This window comes from Cucurbita pepo, chromosome 5, assembly GCF_057944985.1.
Source record: "Cucurbita pepo subsp. pepo isolate OVF chromosome 5, ASM5794498v1, whole genome shotgun sequence".
Taxonomy (NCBI): Eukaryota; Viridiplantae; Streptophyta; class Magnoliopsida; order Cucurbitales; family Cucurbitaceae; genus Cucurbita; species Cucurbita pepo.
The window spans coordinates 3,074,750-3,102,224 of NC_141802.1; the positions used below are offsets into that span (position 1 = coordinate 3,074,750).

At 35.9% G+C, this 27,475-nt stretch overlaps 5 protein-coding genes and 1 pseudogene across 7 annotated transcripts; 5 read left to right on the forward strand and 1 right to left on the reverse strand.

The window, feature by feature from the left end:
* The first annotated feature begins 98 nt into the window (after positions 1 to 98).
* Positions 99 to 1,511, forward strand: LOC111795741 (strigolactones hydrolase CXE15-like). Its single transcript, XM_023678307.2, has 2 exons — positions 99 to 1,019; positions 1,102 to 1,511. Exons 1-2 carry the CDS (start codon positions 361 to 363, stop codon positions 1,406 to 1,408), a joined length of 966 nt encoding a protein of 321 aa, XP_023534075.2. The 5' UTR covers positions 99 to 360; the 3' UTR covers positions 1,409 to 1,511.
* A 422-nt stretch (positions 1,512 to 1,933) lies between these two features.
* LOC111795740 (outer envelope protein 61) lies at positions 1,934 to 7,574 on the forward strand. Of its 2 annotated transcripts, none has more exons than XM_023678305.2 (12): positions 1,934 to 2,092; positions 2,213 to 2,404; positions 3,177 to 3,407; positions 4,200 to 4,256; positions 4,389 to 4,517; positions 4,993 to 5,070; positions 5,168 to 5,238; positions 5,444 to 5,493; positions 5,619 to 5,784; positions 6,062 to 6,581; positions 7,018 to 7,161; positions 7,261 to 7,574. In XM_023678305.2, the coding sequence occupies exons 2-12, from the start codon at positions 2,321 to 2,323 to the stop codon at positions 7,405 to 7,407; spliced, it is 1,677 nt and encodes a 558-aa protein (XP_023534073.2). In that variant the 5' UTR covers positions 1,934 to 2,092; positions 2,213 to 2,320; the 3' UTR covers positions 7,408 to 7,574. The 2 variants fall into 2 exon arrangements, with proteins under 2 accessions (XP_023534073.2, XP_086980217.1); XM_087124091.1 differs by having other exon boundaries at positions 1,935 to 2,092; positions 2,256 to 2,404.
* A 696-nt stretch (positions 7,575 to 8,270) lies between these two features.
* LOC111795149 (Polynucleotidyl transferase, ribonuclease H-like superfamily protein) lies at positions 8,271 to 14,221 on the reverse strand. Of its 2 annotated transcripts, none has more exons than XM_023677415.2 (9): positions 14,035 to 14,221; positions 12,967 to 13,092; positions 11,636 to 11,712; positions 11,192 to 11,273; positions 11,015 to 11,070; positions 9,919 to 10,005; positions 9,368 to 9,458; positions 8,630 to 8,785; positions 8,271 to 8,502 (listed from the first exon to the last, which is right to left on the reverse strand). In XM_023677415.2, exons 1-8 carry the CDS (start codon positions 14,150 to 14,152, stop codon positions 8,670 to 8,672), a joined length of 753 nt encoding a protein of 250 aa, XP_023533183.1. In that variant the 5' UTR covers positions 14,153 to 14,221; the 3' UTR covers positions 8,271 to 8,502; positions 8,630 to 8,669. The 2 variants fall into 2 exon arrangements, with proteins under 2 accessions (XP_023533183.1, XP_023533182.1); XM_023677414.2 differs by having other exon boundaries at positions 8,621 to 8,785; positions 14,035 to 14,220.
* Positions 14,222 to 14,524: 303 nt separating this feature from the next.
* Positions 14,525 to 17,258, forward strand: LOC111795150 (calmodulin-7). Its single transcript, XM_023677418.2, has 2 exons — positions 14,525 to 14,693; positions 16,582 to 17,258. The coding sequence occupies exons 1-2, from the start codon at positions 14,618 to 14,620 to the stop codon at positions 16,953 to 16,955; spliced, it is 450 nt and encodes a 149-aa protein (XP_023533186.1). The 5' UTR covers positions 14,525 to 14,617; the 3' UTR covers positions 16,956 to 17,258.
* A 1,460-nt stretch (positions 17,259 to 18,718) lies between these two features.
* On the forward strand, positions 18,719 to 20,179 carry LOC111795147 (mogroside IIIx synthase pseudogene; annotated as a pseudogene).
* Positions 20,180 to 20,693: 514 nt separating this feature from the next.
* FUS12 (proteasome family protein) lies at positions 20,694 to 26,422 on the forward strand. The gene is made up of 12 exons (XM_023677412.2): positions 20,694 to 20,887; positions 21,303 to 21,395; positions 22,038 to 22,116; positions 22,647 to 22,887; positions 22,969 to 23,043; positions 23,135 to 23,269; positions 24,028 to 24,215; positions 24,834 to 24,902; positions 24,970 to 25,060; positions 25,613 to 25,747; positions 25,959 to 26,071; positions 26,160 to 26,422. The coding sequence occupies exons 1-12, from the start codon at positions 20,878 to 20,880 to the stop codon at positions 26,248 to 26,250; spliced, it is 1,320 nt and encodes a 439-aa protein (XP_023533180.1). The 5' UTR covers positions 20,694 to 20,877; the 3' UTR covers positions 26,251 to 26,422.
* The last annotated feature ends 1,053 nt before the right edge of the window (positions 26,423 to 27,475 follow it).

Here is a 27,475-nt window from a genome sequence, read left to right on the forward strand (position 1 = left end):
GTTGTAACTGAACTTGTCCGGGCTTGTGTGTATGCATTACTTGGTCATCCAGCCATTTCATTCTCTGATATATTGTCTCTACTCTTTTCTAGCAGTAAAGAGTTTGGGAGGTGTATGTTACGTGTGACTTGTAAAATAAAAAAATTCTTTAAAAAAATGAAATGATTTTTAATGCAATTTTATTCTTCCTTTTTAAACCATCTTTGATTCGTTTTTAGTAACAGTCCGGCCGGTTATTGGCTGTGTGTGTGGCTTATCTGCATCAGCAAATTGGTTCTTTCCCGTCTGCCGGCCAACCGCCGGAATCCATCATCCTTCTTTTTAACTCTTCCCTGATCCGACCTTTTCTTCTCATCTGCCATGGCCACTTCTTCCCCATTCGAAGTTGATGAGTGTCGTGGTGTCCTCCGCGTTTACAGCGATGGCTCCATCGTCCGCTCTTCCAATCCAAGCTTCAACGTCCCTGTCCTCGACGACGGCTCCGTTCTATGGAAAGACCTCCTCTTTGACCCCATCAACCATCTTCACCTCCGTCTCTACAAGCCTGCTGTTTCCTCCTCTACACTCCCCGTCTTCTTCTACATACACGGCGGCGGCTTCTGCATCGGCTCTCGCACCTGGCCCAACTGTCAGAACTACTGCTTTCGCCTCGCCTTGGAACTTCCCGCTCTCGTCATCTCCCCCGACTACCGTCTCGCTCCTGAGAATCGCCTTCCGGCTGCCATCGATGACGGCTTTGCGGCTGTCAGGTGGCTCCAAGCCCAAGCTCAATCGGACCACCCCGATCCCTGGCTCACCGACGTGGCCGATTTTAGTAGAGTTATCATCAGCGGTGACTCCGCCGGTGGGAACATCGCTCACCATCTTGCAGTGGGACTGGGGCTGGGTTCCCCCTCGTTGGCCCCGGTTCGAGTGAGAGGCTACGTTCTTCTGGCGCCATTCTTCGGCGGGACGGTGAGGACTCGGTCCGAGGCGGAAGGCCCCAAAGATGCCTTCCTGAATCTGGAGCTCATCGACAGGTTCGATTTTACCGTTTTTATAGGCTTTCGAACTTTCAATTTGGACTTTCAAGAATTTTAGTACTGAACCGCTCATCGACAGGTTTTGGAGATTATCGATTCCGATCGGAAGCAGTACCGATCATCCGCTGGTGAACGTGTTGGGACAGTCGAGCCAAGACCTGGAGGCAGTGGAGGTGGATCCGATATTGGTAGTGGTGGGCGGCGGTGATCTATTGAAAGATCGAGCGGTGGAGTACGCAGAGACGCTGAAAAAACAGGGGAAGAAAATAGAGTTGGTGGAGTTTGAAGGAAAACAACACGGATTCTTCACCATTGATCCAAATTCTGAAGCTTCTAACCAATTAATGCTCCTTCTCAAGCAGTTTGTGGCTCAACATTCACGCTGATTCATCCATCCCTCTTCCCTCTGAATCTGCTCAATAAAATGTTCAAATCTCCATCCATTCTCTTCATAATTCTGCGTTCTATCTGAAAATTCGAACTTCTTCAGTACAGATTTCAACCTAAGATTTTCAAATAGTTCAAGATATCTAAACCATGGAATTATGTTGGGAGTTGATCAGACATTTTTGTTAGCACTTAGCAAGAGCCAAGAACAGAGAAGACGTTCAAATTTTATAATTAAAAAAAAAAAAAAAAAAAAAAAAAAAAAAAAAAAAACTAATTTAGAATTTTAATATTTAATATTTATTGAAAATAACATGTTAGACTACAAATTTATTTAATTTAAAATCAACTAAATTCTAATTTCTTCCAAATTAATAACCAAATTTAATATGTAATCTAAATATTAAAATTGAATATTTAAAAAATTGAAATAAAATAATTTGATCATTAATAATATTCAAGTTCCAAACATTTCGCAATAAATAAGAACACGTGTTACAGAAATAGGAGGCGTTAATTTTATATACAAATAGAAAGAACAAGTTTGAAAAGGCGGATCAATTGGGACCGAGAATTCACACAAATTCGTGTTCTTCGTTGATTTGTAATTCTGCATCATCCATATGCAAATTCTTTCATAATTCCAACGGATCAACGGCAGCACAAGACAAAATTTTATTTAGGTAAGTTTACAGAATCTTCCGTCCGTACTTTCCGTCTCCATTCCGATTACTGTCCACAGCTTCGGTGTTGGCCTCCAATTCATACTTAGGGTTCCTATTTTGTGTTCTGATGAATGGTAGGAAATTTGGCTCGCCTTCAAATCCCCTGATCCTCCTTTTATAGCTTCATTGATTACAAGCTTGACGTAATCGAGACCGACAGAGGAGAGAATATTGTATCGAGCGAGAATGATGGATCCGGAGCTGATGAGACTGGCCCAGGAACAGATGAGTCGCATGTCGCCTGCGGACTTCGCCAAAATCCAACAACAGGTGTGGAATTTTGATCTGCTATTTTTGTTTTTCATTTAATTGTTCTTTCACAATTCAAGATTTCGATGTACATCCTGGTCGTCACTTGCTTTTATTGAAAACATTGCCGTCAGTTTCATTTTCAGCCGGTGGCAGATTTTGATATGACGATCTTCATCCTATCACGGAAGTTTTTGAATTTTATAGTCTATGGATATGCAGATTACTCAGCTTTACGTTGCCCCCGTTTTTCCTGTCTGCGCTTTTCCTGTTTTACTGATAGGATCTGCTGTTTGTTTCCCTTTGGAGCATTTCAAAAGAAAACTATCTAGAAAACTTCTAGTTGCTACGTAAAAATTATGGGATTGATTGCATGGATTAATTGATGAGTCTGACTGAATTTAGTTTGCAATTTGATTAATTCTTTCTGGATTGAACAACCCATTTGCGAACTCTGCTAGTCTAGCGTTAATTGCATATTACTAACGTCTCGTGTATTTGGCCTTGTTGTGGTGTGTATACTCATGTCCTCGTGTTACCATATTACTGAATTATTAATCTTTTTGGATAGGGAACACTTTCATTGATTAATTGAAATGTTACAAAAGATATGACCATCCAAAGGTATAATAAAAGATTTCTCATTTCATAAGAAAAAAATTTAAGCTGTATCTGTTAAATGTTACCATGTGTTTACACCAATAAAGAGAATAAAAAAGAGACACTTCTAAGATATGCGTCGGGCGACTTCTCTGCTTCAGAATAGCCTATTAATTCCATTCCATGTCCTCAGGTGATGGCCAATCCAGACTTAATCAAGATGGCCTCAGAAAGCATGAAGGGCATGCGTCCTGATGACTTGAAATATGCTGCAGAGCAGTTGAAGCACACCAGTCCAGAGGATATGGCTAAACTTAGCGAGAAGATGGCTAATGCATCACCTGAAGAGCTTGCGACGATGCGTACTCGTGCTGATGCACTGGCCAACTATGAATTGAATGCAGCTGAAATGCTGAAGACACAGGTAATATTTATAGGGTTTGATTCAAACACTTCTCTGTGGAGACAATGGAGAAGTTTCCCTTTTTAATTGGTAATGCTTTATCTCTCTTTTTTTTTCTTCTTTCCTTGGTTTCTCCCAGGCCTTCAATTCTGAGGACTTAGATGATACCCACCTTTCGTTTTAATTTTATCTCAATTAGAAATATTATTTCTAAGTTCTTGGAGGATTTCTTATTGACGTTTTGTTTTATTTTGAACAGAACCTCCTCTACAATAAAAATAAGTTTCGTCTTTCTTATGAATAAAAAATTGACTCTATCTTATGGTAAGCTAAATATTTTGTTCGAAAAATGAAAATTTGACTTGTTCAAGTGCCAATCAATTATGTAAGCTATATATTCTTTTTGCTGTATGAGTCCACTCACTTTGCCGTATAGATCTAGGGACTAGTGCTGGTACACGCAATTTCTAATTAGTTTGCTGAAGCCTTGAACATGTGAATGGCAGTTATTCCATCGGACAATTATCTGGATGCCATACAGGAAAATCGATAGAAATTCATTGTCCCCATTTCTAGGCTATTATTGTCTCCTAGATTGTCATTGTGTAACCTTGGGTGAGACACAATTCCTTGAATAGGTAGGTTATTATGGTGGGAGAAAAAAGAATACAGTTACTTCATTTTGTTTTGGACTCTGAAATAACACCTAGGACCAATTATTATTCTACTTCTATGTCGTATGCCGTTATCATTTCTCTTCAATGATGCATTTGATTCTGTTGTGCATGTTCTGAATTTTAATTCATTATGCAGGGGAACAAGCTTCACAGTCAGGGAAGATTCAGTGATGCCTTGGAAAAATACTTGCTTGTGAGTATATTATGCTCCTTAGATTGTATTCTCTCTCTTTTGAACATTCATCCGAATAAATTCTTTCATTGAGTATAAGGGCAGCTCTACCCAACTCATGAACACTCTGTTTTCACATTCGAAAATTCTTAGGCTAAGAAAAACCTCAAGGGGATTTCATCTTCCAAAGGAAAAACACTTCTGTTGGCTTGCTCACTCAATTTGATGTCATGTTACTTGAAAACAAAGCAGTACCAAGACTGCATAAGGGAGGGTTGTGAGGTAAGGCAGATTTTCTTTTTCCTTTTTAATATTTAAATTGTAGTTAACCATAATGATCTAATATATGCTCGTTACTTATTACAAACATTATCAGAGTTGATGTAAATTTTAAGTTTCTAGACAGCCTATGTGATAATATATATATATATATATATATATATATATATATATATATATGAATGATGCGCTCTATTCATGCACTTTTAGGAATTCACTTGATCCATGGTTTGTGATTTGATAACCTTCTATTTATGAGGTGCCAGAATCCTTTTTATTCACTGGACAACTTTCAAGCCCATAACTCTGACCTCAGACTTCCATTATTATTATTATTATTATTATTATTATTATTATTATTATTATTTTGCATATGATTATTATTTCAAAGGTGGCTTTTATTCAAATGATTAATTTTCAATTAAAGAAAAAAAATAAGTTTTTATATCTATGATACCAAACATTTCTCTTACTGTAGGTTTTGGCCTATGATTCAAGGAATGTGAAAGCACTTTACCGGAGAGGTCAAGCATATAAAGAATTATGTCAATTCCATGTGAGTTTGGACGATGGCCTACCTTACTGTTTTTCGGATGCTATACTCATCCAAATTGTATTATCTGCTGATTATTTCATGGATTTCATTTTGTTAGGATGCTATTTCTGATTTGAGCAAGGCACGTGAAATTTCTCCTGATGATGAAACTATTGCTGATGTTTTATCGTGAGTTATTTTTCCCCATTATTTCATGCCACTTGTCTAATTGAATTTGCCAGCCAGTCTTTATGTGTTTTCTCATGGTGTTTTGTGAGAAGTTTGACTAGGAGTTTACCGCCTGTTTTCCCATTTGTCATCTATTGTATCACATGTTATCAAGTGGCTTGTTCCATTGCTCTGATATATTCTGTGGATCTTATTGTTGCCACAGGGATGCCAAGGAAAGATTAAAAGAACACGATGTGGGGAATGTACGCAAAGGTATATCCTTTGTGCTCTATTTAGTTAATTATTTTCTCCACTGTATTTTCTGTAGTGTGACAGTGGTGGGATGAAAAATTACGTAGAGATTGAATTTGACATTAAATTGCTAACTAATTTCATAGGAATTGTCATCGAAGAAATAGTCGAAGAAGACGACCTTACATCTAAGAACATATCTGCATCAAGACCACAAGGAGTTGTTGACAATTCTAAGGCTGCTGATGTCTACCAGAATATTGTAAATGCAGAGAGTTTGCAGGAATTAAAAGATGACCCAGAAGCTATCAGGTCTGCATGTTTTCGTCTGGATTTTTTTGACGTAATTGTTTGATAGTAGGTGCTCAGCAAATCATTGAAGTTTTTGAGCTTCTAATAATTTGGCGATTCTTTTAAAAATATCAAAAAAAAAAAAAAAAACGTTTCTTGGGTTGCTCGACTTAATAGGTGTTGAACTTCGTTATCTTCTGCATGCCCTATTTTTTCCATTTACTGGGAAATCTGGAAAATAAGTTGGAGAGTGTTATTAATTATCGACCATTGTTTTTATTCCTATGCTTGCTTATAGATCATTTCAGAGATTTGTTTCAAATGCTGATCCCAATACTCTAGCTGCAATGAGCTTTGGGAAACCTGGAGAGGTATCTCCAGACATGATTGCCACTGCCTCAAATATGATCAGCAAGATGTCTCCAGATGAACTTCAAGAGGTTCTTAAATTGGCTTCTTCTTTCCAAGAGGCAAATCCCCTCAAGGGAAACGGTTTTGGTCCAAATTTGGATAATCCAAACATGACTCCTGAATTAGTCAATACAGCTAGTCGTATAATGAGTAGTATGCCACCTGATGACGTACAAAAGATGTTTGAAATTGCATCATCTTTGAAAAGGAGTGACAACATACCAGATTCTGATACTCGATCAAATTATTTTGAGAGTCACCAATCCAATATCAGCGGAAGTAGTAATATGAACAACACTAGGTCTTATGGAGCGGTTTCAAATTGTTCTTCCAACTCAACTATTCCAACCTCTTCTGATATGCAAGAACAAATGCGAAATCAAATGAAAAATCCGGCCATGCAGCAGGTTTGTAAATCTCAGCCGCTAAAAACAATATAATATCTGAATAGTAACACATTAGAAATTGTTTCATCTTTTATTAGTTTAATTGTTTGAGTTCATTGATGCAATTGATTATGCTACATGAAGTCAAGGTGAGAGGCTCTCTCATTTTTGGTAATGAACAAGGCATGACATGCCTCCAAAAAAGCTGCTGCTTTTCAGAAGATATTGTACGGCAACCTTTGTGCAAATGGTTTCTTTTGATTGTTTTCCAGACATAAACTGAATACAAAAAAAGTTAATCTAGAAGGAAAGGTTGAGGGGATCGTGACTTTTGTAGGATGAGATAGGGGATTTACCTACTTACCATTGTTGGATAGTACGTGCTGTTAGATAATTGAATTCCTTGATATAATACTTTGCTCAGTCTTAATGAGATCCGTTCTGTCAATCCTGTTAGATGTTCACATCAATGATAAAGAATATGAGTCCAGAAATGATGGCAAACATGAGCGAACAATTTGGTGTGAAGCTTTCTCCGGAGGATGCAGCAAAAGCTCAGGAAGCAATATCATCTCTCTCACCACAGGATTTGGACAAAATGGTACGTACACAAATCTTCTCTTCCTCTGCAGTTTTGATTAGAACTATTTTCTTACAAAATTCTGACTTTTTGGTTCTCCCTGAACTGATATGACTGCAGATGCGGTGGGCAGACAAGATTCAGAAAGGCGTAGAAGGTGGAAAGAAGGCAAAGAATTGGCTACTGGGACGTCCTGGTATGATCTTAGCAATATGCATGCTGATATTGGCAGTGATTCTTCATAGGTTTGGAATAGTAGGTGGCTGAGATTTTTACATTTTGTACCAACTGCCGACACCCTCAACTCTGTACTAAAATATTGGTCCAGACGAGCATCTTTTTAAATTATTAACCATTTTGTACCCCCCATACCATATGGATAAAGCTACTACTATGATTAGTTGAATTCTTTCAATATATCAATTTCTTATACATATCTACTCTGATTTATGAACTAGACATCAGGAAGTAACTCTCTCTGAAAATAAAACTCATAGTATATACTATAGTATAGGTGAATCATAATGGGTATTATAAGCCTTCATCCATTAGTTTTCATCATTAACGAAGATTCTATTTGATAATCATTTAGTGTTTAAAAAAAAAAAAAAAAGAAGTAAAATTACCAGCTTTACTCGTTTTGTTATCTATCTTTTTTATATAATTTTAAAATTAAATGTAGGTTTTGAAAACTAAAAAATTAGTTTTCAAAAACTTCTGTTTTTGGAAAATAGCTTTTAAATTAATTAAAATATTTCAAAGTTCTATATATTTATTCCATTTTTTATAAAACATTTGTATAATCTAAAATCATTTAAGAAGCGAAAAGAAATCCAATTTAAATTATTAATTTTGTTTTAAAAATACTTTTTAACAAAATCATTCTAAACATGCTTAAAAGTATACCAGTTTTGAGGAAAGGGTTGAATAAGTAGATATAATGTTTTGTGAGTTAATGGAAGACATATAATCAACAACAAATAAAAAACAGCAACCTGACCTAAATTCATGCTATTCGTTCAAAGAGATATCAATTTTTTAACCAGTTGAGCTATATACAAGATAACACGGGGAAAAAAATAGTTTATAGAAACATATAGTAATGGCATCGAACAAGTGACCATTTCAAATAGATAAAAGATAAAATTATATATACCCAATAGAATATAAAGAAAATAAATTCTAACATAGATGATCTACAAACTCTTGGATCCGCAAGTATGTTTGGATTTGAAAGCAGTTAATGAACACAATGTATTAGATACCATGGAGGCTCTCCAAGCAATGAATCCAGCAAGCAGTTAATCAATCAACACAATGTATTTGATACCATGAAGGCTCTCCAAGCAATGAATCCAGCAACTATAATCAAATAATAGATAGATTTAGATAACTGTTTCAGCTAAAGAGCTTTCATCATATACAATTGAACAAGGAGATGAATGGTAGATTGGAATTTTAAAGTAAAACCTCCGCGTACCGTACAGACATGTAGTCTTGTGGTTGTGGTGCCTCCTCCTCCTCCTGCGTCACTTTTTAGGCTTCTTAAATATATTTTCCTTGTAGTATTTGAGTTCCATTATGCTTTCTCTGATATCATCCATAGCCCTATGTTTATTCTCCTTCGGTGGAGCTTTCTTCTGATCTGGAAAGGAAATGAGTTGTTGATGTATGCTCAAGTAATTCAATAACCAAATGTTGCAAGGTGAGTCTATGTTTGGTTTTATTGATCAACAGTCTACAAAAAGGCTACAGATTCCTAAGACATCATAAGCAGCTGCGAGATTTCCATTAAAATTCTCAAAACGATTGTTCCTGTTTTCTTTTTAGAAAAAATATAGGATGGGAGATTCATACTTCTGACCCAATGATCAAATATATTTTATGTCAGTTCTATTCTCAAGTTGGCACAATCGTCCTATGAATCAAGTAAATGTTTGATCGAAGAGTGTAATGCCACTAAAATCTAACAAGCCTCCTAAATATCTTTCAGAGATGATATTTAGATGGCTATTAACTCGGAATCCCATGAGACAATAAGTAACGTGATCAATTTAGTCGCAATTGACACAAAGGGTTTCTAATTTGAACAAGAATACTGGTCGAGGTTTGCAATTACAGAGGAACAAGTGCAAGGAAATAATGTGTTTCTTATTTTTAATATGAAACAGAGAATTAAGAACAGCATGCTTGTCATTTTGCTCTAAAACCATCAACATCTTTTTACCTCTTGGAAACCAGCGAAAGCATAGAGCCTTAACACTACTGACGTCAACAAGTACGTGCGAAAAAAGTCCAGCCAAATCTGGCATGTATTTCTGAAGGGAATAAAACAGGTCGTTAGGACGAAAGACATTGCAAACCAGTATTTGTTCTCAAAAGGGGTGGAAAATATAACCACATATCAACGAAAACCATTAAGCTTATTCAATAATGCAAATAAATTAGACATATCACACATGTAAAACTTACTAAAGTGAAGATATCATTGAATGTTAAATAATAAACAATTTTCATTTTCAAGATAACACGACCTTTATTTAGGACAGTGAAAGCAACAAAAAGATTCTAAAGAACAGATAACCCAGGAGAAAGCATCAAATGCAAGCCCCAAAAAGACAAGAAACAGTTGAGTGCATAAATAAATTATATAAAAATGTATATTGACATATTGACTAAACTCAGACGTTTACTTTATATAACACAATAAATTAATTCAAACCAAAGATACAATTACGTTAAATTGTGAGAAAATAAAGAATATTGCTGTGGGACTACCTTCAAAAAAATAAAATCCACATAGACTGAATTTCCAGCCAAATGTAGAGTATAGCTACCAACATGTTTCTTCACAAATTCTATAACCTGCAAATTACAAATGTCATTGCATAAAATTTGAGCAAAAAAAAAAAAAAAAAAAAAAAAGATAGTAACCAGATTACATACACATTTATGATACTGTTGGTAATCACTAAAAAGTATAGTTACAGATCTTTCAAAAGCCGTTGACTTTGTTTTCAACCAAGATCATTCAACTACATCCTTAGAAAAAATGTCTATTGGACATGGCTCTATGATCTGGTTTCGGAGGATTGCTGGATGGAATTGTTTCCCTAGCAGCTACGTTGCAGAAATTGATGGATTTTCTTCATCGTAAAAACAAAACCATTAAGGATGTATGGATTGTCAGTCAGTAATGATAGTTGGTTTCTCATAAAGGAAGACTTCGTCAGTCTACTCTTCCTCATCATAATTTTAAAATGAGAGCATGGGTGGTGTCTGTATAGTTCTTAGAAATCTTTGGATTGAGAAAATAGAGTAGTAATCCAAAGGAATGATACGCTAAGGGATGAGCTATAGGATCCAAGCATTTTGCACACACTTGTATTTTATTTATTTATTATTATTATTTTGAGGCAGCTGGTCAAACTTTTTTCCCCCTATAATTACCTAGTGGGAAGCCTTCTAATAACCGCCTGGTTGTGGGGTGCTTTCCCTCCCTTGTACAACTAATGTGCATCTGTGCTTAAACATGAAGTAAGACCTTCAAACTAAGGTCTGGGAGATGATGGTATTATGAAGAAGATGAAATAAAGATTCAAATTAACGTTGTCATTATCATTAAAACCAGATTATAGACAAGAAACGCTTATTTTTTATGTTGTTTATTATTATAAGTTACCAAGTTCATTCATTGCAGGATTCTTGACGTATCTGTATTTATGATTATTTTTTGTGTGTGGCCGCAAGGCACCCCAAAATTTATCACAATAATACGTACATCAAATGACTTAAATTTATGAATTAAGGATACGAATAAAAAAAAATTGCATCAAGAGGGGAGGAGCCTAGCATTAGATAAATTTTTACACACCTGTTTTTCAGCTTCTCGTTCACTAATTGTACTTTGTAGCACTTTTTTTGTCAATCCTGAATAACGACAGTGTAATATAACAATTTGTTTCATCCACAAGAAAAAAAGTAAGGCAGAAAGCCAGAAGCCATGAATATACAATGAAGTGGTATATTGATTAAGCTTGTTGGTTCTTACCACTGGCTGCGTGATGACTTTGACACCATTCTCCCATTTTTTCAAGACATTCTTTTGATTGGTGAATAACTAGATGAGGACCCTGGAAACATAACATAGAAAACGAAACACAAAGAAGCGATGAGACTAAGGTTGCAACTTTTGAACTTCTCTTGTTTGTTTTAGGCATTTGCAAAGACTGACGCTGATATATTGAGTCAGGTTTCTTGTCAAAACTGCATTGTATTTTGTTCGACCTTATCGGAAAATATTGTGTTTCTTTCGTTACTTCATTGATGAAAGGAAATTATTGACAAACATAAATAAGATAACCAATGATGAACAGTGACAAGTATTTGTCAATGGTGTAGGGAAGTCAAAGAAGGCATAAAATTCAATGACACAAACAAACGGGGGCAAATGCATTCATGGAAAACACAATTGAATAACCAATAGCAAAGATACCTCAACCAATTTGGTCAGACTTCCATTGGTAATTATACAAGCTATCTCCAGTATTCTATCTGTTTCTACATTTAAACCTGCATAGTAAGTCAAACAGAGAAAAAATACCATTAGAAATTATGAGTTCAGCATCTTAAATAAGTAAAGGAAGGTATCGACCTAAAAAACAAGTACAAAAGTGTGGAGGATAAAAATTCTAAGGAGAAGAAGGCAAAAAAGAGATTGGAAACAGATCTCAACAGTCACATTAGCACACACAAATTAACAGTTTTAAAATTCTTTGGAAAGAAAGCCCTGTTAGAGGCATTAATCTTTAATTCCCCATCCCAAATGTTTTATAGGCTGCTCTCGTCATCTTTTCAAATAGCCAGGATATTATCAACCAACAATGATTAGGCCTTCTTTTCTAGCCAAAGATGTTGCATGGAATGGTAAATAGTGTCAAACTCAAGTCTAACAAGAATTTTGGCTTCCACATTGCTAAGAACGTGGGACTAACAACCCTATGATATAACCACAGCAGCAAGACAAAGGCTCTAACGGCACATTGCCACAAAATATTAGCCCGGTTCTTAAAACAACTACCAGTCAAACATTCTACCAGCCAATTGTCATTTCTGTTCAATAAGCAGTAGGACAAACCAAACTCTCCCAACAACCAAATCCAACCATTAGAAGCATATGGGTTGTGAAGGAAAATATGATATAAGGATTCCATCTGTTTTAGACATAAGCTACAACCCAAGGGGGCAAAGATCAATTTGGGAACTATTTCTAGAGCTTTTCAACCGTGTTTTCTCACCATATGAGCTTTCAGTCTGTGACTTTTCTTTGCAATATGGAGAAAAGTCGATCTGGTGGTGATGTCTCCCATGGGATTATTCACCCACCCCAGCCTGTCTTGGCCTTCACTTAAACTTATAGAATCTATCTTCTCAATAAAGAAAAACCATAGGATATATGTTTTGAGGAAGCTAGAAGGGTTATAGTTTCTTTTTCTTCTTTTCTTTTTTTTCTTTTTCGGGTGTGTGTGGAGAAAGTTACAGAAAAATAAGTCATCCCATTGCCACAGAAGAAGACAAAAGAATTGTAAGGAGCAAACACTTCCATTAAAAAGTAACAGAAAAAAAAAATTATAGGTAATATGTTGAATATCCAGTCCATTCAACCTTGGGCAAATATAAATTTTTAAATTCCGTTGGACTTGATTTCAATATTTAATGATAAAACCCCAAAACGAGGGGGTTTCTTATAGCTATAATCTACTCCCACTCTTCAATCCACGTTTTACAAGCTTAAAGCATATGGGCTAGTTAATACTTGTTAGTTACCAGTCATTTCCAGGTCAATCCAAACAAGTGGAAACTTGTAGTCTTCTGCAGCTACATCTGGTTGACTTTGTTTCTGTCTTTCTCCCATCAGAATATCACCAGAGATGTTTTCCTTCTTGCTTTTTCCTGATTCAATTAATCAAACCACACCACAGGGTCATGTTCTACTTTTTTTCAAGGATTAGATGGGAGGAATTTACAATAGAAAAATAAATACCCACAACCGTTAACCACACTTGAAAGAACTGTATCCTATTCGCTATGCATGAAACGTCAATGGTAATATCCATACTAAGAAGATGGATTACTACAACATATATTGCTTGAAAGATTAATTCAGTAAAAAACCAACAGGGAGAAAAATCAAGAAAAATAACTACATATTATGTGCGAAATATCGATGAAATATCCATGTCTGTCGTGGGGGATCTACAAGGAATAATCGCAGTAAAATACTGACCCAAAAAAACGAAGTCGCTACAGATTTTCCTTTGAGATGAAGCGAACAATTTCATCAGAGACATAAGGGTAAAACTTAACATATCAAATTGCAAAACAATAGCATCATTCCAAGCTTGAAATTGAACGAAGCTACCATGTTATGCATTGCGTAAAACCAGGAAGTAACGAAACCAACAACTACCATGTCGTGGGGTCTCGGGGGTCTAATCTACAGCAAGTACACAACAAGTGACAATGAAAAGCCTGATCGTAAAGCTACATCGTTCCCTAAAAGCCAAAATTTTCAATTATTATGGAGTTGAAAGCTCAAATTGACAGCTTAGATTCAGAAGTCGAAGATAAAACCAAATCTTCAGCCTTGTTAATGTCCACAATGCCGCGGAACTCAAAACTGGGCAAACAGAACAATCGATTCTTATTGTATCACTTCAATTTTCCGAAGAAACTACCTGAACCTAATTCTTAATGCACTCTAAGCGACCAAGGGGGAAGGTAATCTAATCTAATCGAACTCCTGAAGTTCTCAGAACCTTCAACCTTGCACCTGTAAAATGTGACACTTGATAACGAGAAGAACACCCTAAATCGCATTATAACTAAATCAACCTGTTCTTGAAGAGGAAGAAGCGGCAGCCTCGTCTTTGGAGAAAGTAGAAGGAGGACGAACTTGATCGTCTTCAGCATCGAGCTCCAATACTGAGAACGCATTCACGAACGGCTCCATTGCTCTCTCTCTCTCTCCGCCCCCAAATCTTGCCGCCCGAATGACTAAGGTCTCCCCCTTGTCGAGTAATTAAATACTAATTAAATTTTCTTAAAATTAAAAATAATTTATAAATTTATTATTTTGTATTTTCTAAATTTTAAAATGTATAATAATTAATAATTTTATGCTCAAAATATGAAAATATGACATTCGAAAGGTTTAATAATTAAAAATTATATGGAGAAAATAATAATAATAAAATTAAAATTGAATTAAAAGGAAAAAAAAAAAAAAAAAAAAAAAAAAAAACAGAGGGAAAGGAGATTGGACCAGCTCCTCCTCCTCCCTCTAAAGATTCTCCTATTTATATACCATTTTAGCTGATTTCCTATTCTGAGTTGCGCCTCGCCTGGATCTTTCCCCTCTAATTTGCCTTCTCTTCTTCCCCCATCCTTTGCTCTCTCCCGCTGCACATCAATTCCCATGGCTGACCAGCTTACTGACGATCAGATCTCCGAGTTCAAGGAGGCCTTCAGCTTGTTCGACAAGGACGGCGATGGTCTGTTTCTTTTCAAATCCTCTTTCTTTTTTTATGATTTACAGTCCTCTCATTTTAGATCTATTTCCGTGCTTCTGGAATTGTCATTCATCAGATTATACTCCCTATCGTAGGATCTTTGCTGTTGATTGACTTTTACCAGGATTATGAAATGTTTTTGTTTTTTGTTTTTTGTTTTTTCTCTCGATGTGTTCTGGTTTCGTCTTCTGGGATTTATCGATCCGTTTTTATCGATTCGTTTGGAAGCTTGGTAATCGTGGATGGATGGTTGGATGGATGGCATGTCGATGTGAAAATTTTCATTTGGAGACGATTCTTTACGGGTCGTGCATTATTGTTTGGAATCTGAAGAATTATTCACAAAATACGTATATCTATGGCATTTATAGTTGATGTATTACCGCTGGATCGTTGCGTTTCTGTACCTTCTGACTCTTGAGGCGGTTTACGGTGCAAGGAAAGGAACCGTGCATTTCTCCACCCTAGCTTCGGTTATGGGTTGCCTATTTACGGTCCACATTTATGTTGCTATTTCATAAAATATACCGATTAAGTATACCCCGTATACGGGTCTTCTCTTCGAGTCAGCAATTACATAGTAGAATGTCCACTAGTAAGTTGGAGGGTTAGAGATATGATATGATCAGCAATTTACACATTCCATTAGGTGGTAATCTCTCTCTCTCTCTCTCTCTCTCTCTCCTCTCTCTCTCTCCCTCTCTCTCTAGTTTACGTTTGTATTTTATTTGTGCATCACTGAATTCCAGTCTGAGTTGTTAATCCTGGGTTAAATTCGATATGCTTCCTTGGTCTGTAAGCGAACTGAATCGAATGCTTGGAACAGTTCACAGTGTGCACAGAGAGGTTTTCCCAACATTTGCAACTGTAGGAACATTGAGAGGATAAACAAGATTGTTATTCACCCACCAAGAAACAAAGATTACAAACTGTAGGAGACAAAACCACCGAAGGTTTTCCTTTTGGTACTCTACCCACCGCCCAAGTGGGCAATCCTTATGAAAATATTGACTTTGCTGGGACTCTTTGACTTCCTGTCAAGATTTAATCAAAATGTGCTACATTAGGACAAGTAGAAGTTGCTCTTACCAAGTATTTGACCGAAGTTTTGCTTGATTAATCACACTTTCAGATTCTTCAATCTTCTCCTCACCAAAGACCCATTATTCAATAAAATCTTAAAACTCAGATTTCACCTTGTCAAGATTCTCTAAGAACTAGAATCCATGTTCGAAGTGTAAAAAACACAATTTCTGTTGTATCACGGAAAAAACTTGTACGATTTCAACTGTAAATGTTGTGTCTGCACAACCAAGTAATCCTTCTAAAACATTCCATCCCCTCATTTGCACTCTGTTTAGCAAAAGGTGGTTCAAATCTCTACCATGTCTACAAGCTGTTCAACTCAAAAAAGAGTAACATGCATGTGATTGTAAATACATGTCAAGCTTTACACTGATTACATGAGTTGTATTTTGTTTGTTTTATTTCTGTTGCATAGGTTTATTGTATTGTTTTCTTGCACTGAGATTGCGTTACAAATTCTTCGAGGGTTGAGTTACTGCATGTGTGTCGAATCGAAGTGTGTCCGACTTTGAACCTTAATTTTGCTTTTGATTGAGTTCCTAGATCTGTTGGCCTTTAATATTAGTGGAAGCTTATCCTTACTGCATATTTCAGCCACCTGCGTTGAACTCTATGCCGTTCTCAGCTTCTCCATAATCTTTGAAATTTCCATTTTGCAGCTCTGAAATTTTATCTTCTTAAAATTTTTGTTCTAGTGTTTGGTTATCGCTTCTGCTTGGATAAATTAGATGGCGAGTCCTTCATATGGTTCTTAATATTGATCATCTTTTCCAACTCATTATAGGCTGCATCACCACCAAGGAGCTGGGGACTGTAATGAGGTCATTGGGTCAGAATCCAACTGAAGCTGAGCTGCAGGACATGATCAACGAAGTCGATGCGGATGGAAATGGAACTATCGATTTTCCCGAGTTTCTTAATCTGATGGCAAGAAAAATGAAGGACACCGATTCAGAGGAGGAGCTGAAGGAAGCATTCCGTGTGTTCGACAAAGATCAGAATGGGTTCATTTCTGCTGCGGAGCTTCGGCATGTAATGACAAATCTCGGCGAGAAGTTGACAGACGAGGAAGTGGATGAAATGATCCGTGAGGCAGATGTGGATGGTGATGGGCAAATCAACTATGAGGAATTTGTCAAAGTCATGATGGCCAAGTGAGAAACAATCAAGTTATTTTAACCTTAAATCTGCTTAAAAATGAAGAGGGATATGATTTGTTTTCCCTTTTAGGCTGTCTCCATTTGAGTTTTACTATATGTATGTTCGTCTCTCTCGCGTTTTCCATTATTTGGGGTACTGCTTTTCAGTATCCTGTTTATTTGCTGCAATGCATTTCTTTAGTTTGGCATGGCTGGCTGTTGGTGTCGGTCGTCTCTTTAATCTTTAATATTTCCTTCTACCTTTGATGCTGTGAACCTAGAACAATTGGTTGATTGAATCAGATGATTTTGCTTGTGGGAACTTATAGCAAATTTTCTTTTGTCTGAGAATACTTCCTTACATTTTCAACATCTTCATCCGATCCTTTTTAAACTAAACTTTAATACACATGAGTTAAACACGAATCATTTTGTTTGAAAACCGTTCTCTCATGGAGTATTTTCATGAGATCACTTGTACAACTTGTACAACATCTTGTGTGAATCCAACTATTTGAAAGGAAGTACGGAGGTCAAATTGTTCTTTCATGGAGGATTGTCACAACGTTATCAGAAGATGGATAAACTTCGTTCCGTTTGATAAACATTTTGTTACCTACTTTTTGAACTTTCCTCAAAGATGATACCTTAGTCTTTTTTTCTATAATATAATGACATGGAAGAATAAATAATTGTGAAATAAATTTTTTTATTTTGAAACTGAAGGGTATGTAGGTAATTTTACGCATTTGTGTTGTTGTCATTGATATGGATATACGAGCGGAAGCGATGCTACACCAAGAGGGGGAGGAGGAAGGCGAGGAAATCTCCAAAATCATCCAATGATAAGAAAACACGTGGCTTACTTAAATGTCGCAATCACCAATGTTCTGTGCTTTAGCCTCTCTCTCCTCTTACTTTTATTTAAATATTAATTCTAATTACTTTACATCTACCACTCTCCAAACAAACAAAATAATAATAACAAATAACAAATAATAAATTAAGTATTAAAAATTTAAAATTTGTCATGACTAGAAGGGGTTCTTAGTTAACTAGTAGGTTAAATATTATTTCAATTTCATGGTTTAGTTATTGTAATTTCAAATGTCCATATTTAATCATTATATTTTAAGTAATCCTGTAGTTAATTTGAAATTAATTTTCCACATTGATTTGATAAAATAATAATTTGAATGTAAAGACAGACCCAAAAAAAAAAAAACATAGTTTTAAAATTTATAAAGAAAATAGATCAATTTTAATTTTAAAATTTATTAAAAGTACATAGACTAAAATGAAATAAAATATAAATACATGGACCAACATAATATTTGAACAGAAATGATAAATCTATTTAAAAACAATATGATTCATATTAAATGCATTGAAATTTTGTTTACATTAAATTGAAATGTACATCTTACATAATTTACAATATTGAAATTGATGTGCAAAATTGATTATTTAAATATTTTTAACGATATCCTTTAAACTTAAGAAATTGTAAGAAAAACCTTAATCTTGACTAATTATACAATTTTGGATGGTCACATGACTTAAATTTATTATTTAAAAAAAATAGTAAATTTAAATCCATAAAAAATTTATGTAATGGCCGGTTTCATTTGAACTTTTAGTGAAGAGAATAATGAAGAGATTGAGAGGAGGATATTACCTGTGGAGGAGAGGATGAGCTCCAATCTCCTTCATTAAAATTTCCATCCCATTCGGTGAAGGAGAAAGCAAAGCCCAATTGAGGGATTCCGCTCTCAATTGCTCTGTTTTCACTGTAAGCTGCCTTGCTATCGCCATTGCCATGGATGCCCAACAAGCTGCAAACATGTCCCCCACAGCCTCAACCATTTTCATGCTTCCATGGGTTGGCTTTGGCCATCTCTCCGCTTACTTGGAGCTCGCCAAAGCCCTCTCCACCAGGAACTTCCACATCTACTTCTGCTCTACTCCTGTTAGCCTCGCCTCCATTAAACCAAGGCTAATTCCTTCTTGTTCTTCGATTCAATTTGTGGAGCTTCATCTCCCTTCTTCTGATGGATTTCCCCCTCATCTTCACACAACAAACGGCCTCCCTTCCCGCCTTGTGCCCACCATCCACCAAGCCTTCTCAGCGGCTGCTCATACCTTTGAGGCATTTTTACAAACACTTCGTCCGCATCTCCTCATTTATGACTCACTCCAGCCTTGGGCTCCTCGAATTGCTTCCTCCCTCAATATTCCCGCCATCAATTTCTTTACCGCCGGTGCTTTCGCTGTTTCTCATGTCCTTCGCGCTTTTCATTACCCTGATTCTCAATTCCCATCCTCGGATTTTGTTCTTCATAGTCGCTGGAAAATCAAGAACACCACCGCCGAATCACCCACTCAGGTAAAAATCCCCAAAATTGGAGAAGCCATTGGGTATTGCTTGAATGCTTCTCGCGGCGTAATTCTAACCAATAGCTTCAGAGAATTGGAGGGGAAATATATTGATTACCTCTCCGTGATCTTGAAGAAGAGAGTACTCCCGATTGGTCCTTTAGTGTATCAACCGAATCAGAATGAGGAAGATGAAGATTATTCAAGGATCAAAAACTGGCTCGATCAAAAGGAAGCATCGTCGACGGTTTTGGTATCATTTGGAAGCGAATTCTTCCTATCAAAGGAGGAAACGGAAGCGATAGCACATGGATTAGAACAGAGCGAGGCTAATTTCATTTGGGGCATAAGATTTCCCAAAGGAGCGAAGAAGAACGCCATTGAAGAAGCGTTGCCGGAGGGGTTTTTGGAGAGAGCGGGAGGAAGAGCGATGGTGGTGGAAGAATGGGTTCCTCAAGGGAAGATACTGAAACATGGAAGCATTGGGGGATTTGTGAGTCACTGTGGATGGAATTCGGCGATGGAGAGCATAATGTGTGGCGTGCCTGTAATCGGGATTCCGATGCAGGTGGATCAGCCGTTCAATGCCGGAATTCTGGAAGAAGCCGGCGTCGGCGTGGAGGCCAAGCGAGATTCAGACGGCAAGATTCAAAGAGACGAAGTCGCGAAGTTGATCAAAGAAGTGGTGGTTGAGAGAACCAGAGAGGACATTCGGAATAAATTAGAAGAAATTAATGAAATTTTGAGAACAAGAAGGGAAGAGAAGCTTGATGAGTTGGCAACTGAAATCTCTCTCTTGTGTAGGAATTGACAAATATGTCCCTTCCAATTATAATATATATATTATAAATACTAAATTAATAAAAAAAAAAATCCCTAAAACTTTCTATTTTCTCTTAAAAAAAAAAAAAAAAAACCTAAACTAAAATTTCGAATAAATTAAAATTTTATGAATTATATTGGTTAATGAATTTTCTTAAAATTATATTGAAATCAAGAATGGAATTTATTGTTAATTTTAAAATATATTTTTTTTTTACTTATAATACAATTATATACACATGAATTTAATTTATAATAATAATGATTTTTTTTTTTATCTATACTCCAATTACACTTAATTTTTTTTTTTAAAAATATAATTGAAATTGAGTTATAAATTTTCATTAAATATTTACAAATAAACAAATAGATATCCTTTATGCAAGAATTTGAATTAAGGTTGTTGTCTATAAAAATGTAAAAATAAATATAATTAATTAATATGTAATATCTGACCCATAGACAAATGTTGGAAGGGTATTATCGTCTTTTGAAGGAGGGCAGTGCCATCTGCTCGAGTTGGAGTGGAAAGGGCTAGTTCTATATGAAGGGGGCTAAGAGGGGTCTCTTTCCCAAATCCAAACGGAAGGATACAGTGAGTGACCAACGGAACGGATTCGCTAAATTGTTGAGAAAATCTCTCCAAGAACTCCGTCTTTCAGTAGATCGTTCACTACTCGCCGCTGCTTGCTACCGATCGCCTCCGCTCTCCGTCTTCCACTTTGCAATCCAATCTCGCAACCATGGGTTCCGGTTTTTCTTCTTCCCTCTCTCGTTATTTCATTGTTCTTTCTTTTGTTTCTTTCTTGGATTCTGCCTTTGCTTAGGTTTTTTTTTAGTAAGTTGTTCGACTTCCTGCTGATCGACGCGTTTGCAATGCCTGCCATTTCATTTCCCTTTTTCCTCTTTCTTAATTTGATTCGTTTCTGCGAGTGTAATTAACTTGTTTCAAAGAATTATGCATCATTCATGGTTTGAATTGTTGTCTTACACATGGAAACCTGGCTTCTTTCATCTTGCGCTTGTTCTTTTTTGATGCCCATATAATTAATTTATCTTAATTCGACTTTGTTGTTGTTTCTTCTTCATTTTCTTCTCTCTTGAACACCGCTTGGAAAAGAGTTAAGTTTGCTTGTGTAGTAATTAATGTCTTAAACTGTATGGGCAGATGCGGATATGGAAGATTATGGTTTTGAATACTCGGACGATGAGCCTGAAGAGCAAGACGTTGATATTGAAAATCAATACTACAATTCTAAAGGTACCTGAAATTCTGTCTTCAAGATTTGCAATTACATTCTTTTTTTGTCATATGATGTGTTCCTGTTTTAGATAGCTATTCGATCCAATTCCTGCTCATCAAAGCCTAGTTTCATAGAACCAATTGCTTCGAGCTTTTGGTGGACACAATGGTTATATAGAACATGGGAATTGTTTGAGCTGTTTGTTGCCCTTCGTATAATATCCGTTCTTTTAAATATATAGAATTGTAAGACATAATATCACTTGGGAGTTTGGATAATCGTTCATATTGCCCGTAATTTTATGGAAATTAATCCAAAAAAATTTATAATTCATCAAGAAGAACTTTTACTTAAGACTGTACACAATCTGATTCTTGATTATAATGAAAATTGTTTGGTTTGTTGAAAAGGCAGGAATTTTTTATCTGGCACCCTAGATTCATACAATTATTCAGAACATAATATTTTCTAATTAAAAAGAATTGGCTCTCACACCCATGTAAACATCTCCAGTTTTCTTCTTGAGCTTTTGAACATCTTTTTCTTTGTCTATGTCCTTACGTTCGGACATGATTTGTATCTTTGTTATTTACCTCATCTCTATACAATGTTGAATCACTTGTTATGCCTTCCCTTCCTATCAATTTCTTCACAAATAGGTCTGGTTGAAATGGACCCCGAAGGAGCTCTTGCAGGGTTTGCTGAGGTGGTACGCATGGAACCCGAGAAGGCAGAGTGGTAAGTTTGGTATTGATTTCTTTGTTTCTGCTTGCTAGATTCCTGGAAATGGGTTCCAACAGATTCACTATCCAATAATTTTTCACTCATTCATTTTGGACATTTAATGTGACTGGCTGTGTTTTATAAGTTCTTACCGTAGTGGGGCGCCTAAGTTAGTTTAACTTTAATTTTCTAATCAAGCATGTAGTGTAGCTTCTCAAGGACGAGGCTTATATACTTTCTGAAAATGGAAATCTTCGGATCAAAGGAATCCTAATTTCTATTGTCGATTTTGATCCTATATGACTTGGGATTCTTCATAATAGTTGATGTCATGTCCTTTTAGGTTTTTTTCATGACTTGACCACAGCTCATTAGTTGGTCTTGATATCTTTTTTTGAAAGATTCGATACGTTGCATTCAATCATATATGAAACTATCTTTTCTCTTTCCAATCTACCTAGAATTATATCTCGGTTCTAGCTCTGCTATTGTGACCTTTTGTTTTGTTTTTTTTTTTTTTTTTTTTTTTTTTTTGGATTTTCTAGGGGCTTCAAGGCTCTCAAGCAAACTGTCAAGCTTTATTATAGACTGGGGAGGTACAAAGAAATGATGGATTCATATCGAGTGATGCTGACATATATAAAATCGGCAGTGACTCGTAATTATAGTGAGAAATGTATAAACAACATCATGGATTTTGTATCTGGATCAGCAAGTCAGAGCTTTGGTCTCTTGCAAGAATTTTATCAAACCACTTTGAAAGCCCTTGAAGAGGCAAAGAATGAGGTAAGTGAATGATTCTACTTTTACTATCTCATGCATTGTATTACATGATGGCTTATGTTCTGTTGCTTCCTTGTGGTGCAGAGGCTTTGGTTCAAAACTAATTTAAAACTCTGCAAAATTTGGTTTGATATTGGTGAATATGGTCGTATGATTAAGGTAACTTTAATTTTCAGTGTTTTATATTTATTCTCATAAAAGAAATTTGTTTGCATGTTAAGCGATCTAATTAATTTATTTTCACCTCTAGATTTTGAAGGAGCTCCACAAGTCCTGTCAAAGAGAAGATGGTACAGATGATCAAAAGAAAGGAAGTCAACTGCTGGAGGTATATGCAATTGAGATTCAGATGTATACAGAGACTAAAAATAACAAAAAGCTCAAGGTACTGATTCTCTACCATTCTTGTTCATTCCATTCTTAGTTCAGTGATTTTAAAAGACCAAGCACCCGCACCACCACTCTGAAGTACAATTCCTTTGCAGCCAACTTTCCTCTAAAATTAATGTAATAGTATTAACCTTTACCTCTGAAAGGGTTCGTAGCTTGTTGGCTTTGGTTGGATAAAATTCAGCCATTCCTACACATCCCAGGTTCGAATAAAAAAAGGTATTAGCCCTACCCAAGGAACTTTAATTTCCTTCTTAATCTAGTGAGACATGAAACTGAGGAGAGGAAGCCTTTGAAAGATCTAGGGAAAGCCACGGATATAAAGTAGGTATTTTAGTAGCTTGTGGAAGCCCAAGAGAAGAGGGTGCACTGCAGGAAAGGTATTTTAGTCCCTTTGTTCATTGTGCTTGGAACAGGTTGTTTACCTTGATTGGTTTGAATTAGGTGGTTTTTTGTTCTCCAGTGTATCTCTCGGTATATTTGTTTTGTGTCTCTGGAAGCTACAGGCTAGCCATTTGGCGTCATGCAATCAAAACCATCCCTTGGCCAGTTATTTTATTTTATTTTTATTTTTATAATGCATAATTAGTTGCATATTCTCTTTTCTTTATTGCTATTTGTCTTGGTATGTCATCCCTCTATTTCTATCTCAGATGCTTAGTTGAACTCCCATGAGCTCTTCTTTAGCTGTATAATTGCTTTATTTTGATCTCGAATATTTTTGCCTTGTATTTTCTTGGTATTGTGATGCAGCAATTATACCAGAAGGCTCTTGCAATCAAGTCGGCCATACCCCATCCACGAATTATGGGAATAATTCGGGAGTGTGGAGGAAAGATGCACATGGCAGAGCGTCAGTGGCCAGAAGCAGCTACTGATTTCTTTGAGGCTTTTAAGAACTATGATGAAGCTGGGAATCAAAGGCGTATCCAGTGCCTGAAGTATGCTCCCTTTCTGCTTTCCTTTTGTACTTATTCCTTGTTACTGCAAGACATTTAAAACAAAACTGAATTTTAGTAAATTTGTGCATTGAACTCCTGCATAAAAAATACAACATGAGAACCCTAAACTTCAGCGACCCCATGGCATGCTACGATGCAGAAAGAAAAACGTAGACTATGTTAGGTTTCTGGGGAAGTGATACAAGATTCATCCCCACCCATTATTTATAATTGTTTGATTGCGCCCAAAGCATCAAGATGATGAACTAATTTCAAATTTCCATTTTATTTTGAGGTTTACTTAGCATTAGAACTTGGCATTTGACTAATGCAATTTAGCCTAGTCAGAATTTGTTTTGTTTTCTACTTCTAAAATTCCTACTATTACTTGAAACTGGCCCATAGTATTGCCTTAATTGAAGAAACCTTGTTATCATTTCCTTTTCCATGTCTATCCTAACAAAATTTGGTGAAATTTAAATCGGGAAATAGTTTTTTTCTCGTTCTCTTGTGTTTCGTGCTGTGTCTTGTGCTGTGTCTCAGGCATCCACTATTCAAGCAATCAATTTATCTTAATTATTTCTCTTTATACCAACTAATCATTCAGTCCCCCTCCAGATATCTAGTCTTGGCTAATATGCTGATGGAATCTGAAGTTAATCCATTTGATGGTCAAGAGGCAAAACCGTAAGTTTCAGCCATTAAATTCTGCTTTAAGTTTCTTTTTGATCTCCCCCTGATATCTAATTTGCAGGTACAAAAATGACCCCGAGATTTTGGCAATGACCAATCTTATTGCTGCGTACCAAAGGAATGAGATACTTGAGTTTGAGAAAATTCTTAAGGTAACTGTGTGAAGGAGAAATATATGTCTGCATAGGAAAAATGTGATGTCCACGTTGGTGGGGAGGAGAACAAACCACCATTTTGGGGAGGAGAACAAACCACCATTTATAAGGGTGTAGAAACCTTCCCTTCGTAGACGTGTTTTAAAGCCTTGAGGGAAGCCCAAAAGGGAAAAAGCCCAAAGAGGACAATATCTGCTAGCGGTAGATTTGGGTCGTTACAAATGGTATCCGAGCCAGACATTGGACGATGTGCCAGCCTTCTCGTTGTTCTCCGAAGGGGGGTAGACACGAGGCGGTGTGCCTGTAAGAATGCTGGGCCCCAAAGGGGGGTGGATTTGTGGGCTGTCCCATATCGATTGGAGGAAGGAGAGAGTGCCGGCGAGGACGCTGGGCCCGAAGAGGGGTGGATTGTGATGTCCCACATTGTTTGGGGAGGAGAACAAACCACCATTTATAAGGGTGTGGAAACCTTCCCCTAGAAAGCCCAAAAGGGGTGGATTTGGGCCGTTACAAAAACAATAATTTTTGATTTAAATGTTCTTTTCACAGAGCAATAGGAAAACAATAATGGACGATCCATTCATTCGGAATTACATTGAAGATCTGTTGAAGAATGTCAGAACCCAAGTGTTGCTCAAACTTATCAAGCCTTACACAAGAATTCGGATTCCATTTATTTCAAAGGTGACAGCTTTACTTGTGTGTGTGTGTCCTTTTCCTGTTCATTTTTTAAACCAACTTGCACAATTTCTTTGATAATGCGGTGTCGTTGGAACTTACCAAACCTTGCACAACTTGCACAATGTCCTGTGTGTGGAGGTTTCTGAATGCGGTGTTAATTTCCCCACGTCCCCGAAAGAAAAAGGAAAATACTAAATTGCTTCTACTTCATCAGGAACTTAATGTGCCGGAGAAAGATGTTGAGCAATTATTAGTATCACTAATCCTGGATAATCGCATTGATGGCCACATCGATCAAGTCAACCGTCTTTTGGAGCGTGGTGACAGGTATGTTCTTTCCAGCCCCGTTTCTTCAAATGATGCAGAAAAAGTAAGAACATAATGTGAAATTGGTAACCCACCCCACCCCCTGCAGGTCAAAGGGAATGAAGAAGTATACTGCCATAGATAAATGGAACACCCAGTTGAAATCCCTCTATCAAACTGTCAGCAACCGAGTATATTGAGCCTCATCGAATAATCCCGATGGGGAAGTATGTCGATTTTAGCCTCAAACATGGTATGGTTTATCACTTTTTTCACCTTGAACTTGAACTTGTAATGTGCTATACTAGATTTCTGATGAACCAAACTTAGAAAATAATTATACAAGTTCAAACTTGGATTTTTGTTCGGGTACTATTTGAGCCATGTTCAAGTTAGTTTTTCAATGAAGAACGCATCAAAGATATTCGTGATACCTAGTTGAATAATAAGTGTCTTTTTTTTAACCTCAACCTTATAATTCAAGATTAGCGAGCAATGCTACTTTTGTCACGGAAAGTGACTATAAGGTTAATTGATAGCTCGTTTGAGTCGTTTGGTAGAGTTGGTCACATTGGTGGTCACATTTGTGTATTTAGCTTTTGCATTTATTGCTTTCCTTATTTTCCTTTTTTTCTCATCTTAATGCAACTTGGTTTGGACAAATTCGACGGGACTCTTATAATGTGAAAATGACCTAGAGTAATGTGAATGAAGTACCTTAAGCTATTTATTTATTTGAAATTGATTGAAATAAATAATTTTTTAATCAAAATTAATTAAAAAATATATTTTAAAAGAAACAAATTACAAATTTACAAAACATCTATAATTATTAGAGTTAATAAAATAATATTGTTTAATTTATTTTAAATGATAATGCTTTTTTTTTTTATTTTTTTTATTTTTTTTTATTTTTATAGAGTGTCTTATTGCAATGGATAATATAATGTTTCTAAAGAGATAAATAATGAAAAAGAAAATAAAAAAAGTTATATGTAGATTCCATTAACCAAATAATGTTATGTCATTTTGGTTAGATAAATATTATTTAGTTTGACATAACATCAGAAAAGTGACTATATAAAATTACAAATAAAAAATTTAATAATCAAAAGAGGGGAAATTATTCAAATAATAAATTATCAATTTTTTTTTAAAATTTTGTGTATTACTTTAATCTTATAAATATTTTAAAACTAATGTTAAAATAGAAAAATTATTAAAATATCAAATGAAAAAAAAACATGTCTAAATGTTATTATTTTATACTTAATTCGGATAAATATTTCAGTCACCATCACATTAATTTATTGTTTTATATTTTAACGTTTATTTTTTTGTTATAATGATAGTTTTAGAATATTTGTAATATATTCTAAAGAATTTTTATTATAATGATAGTTTTAAAACAATTGTAATATATTT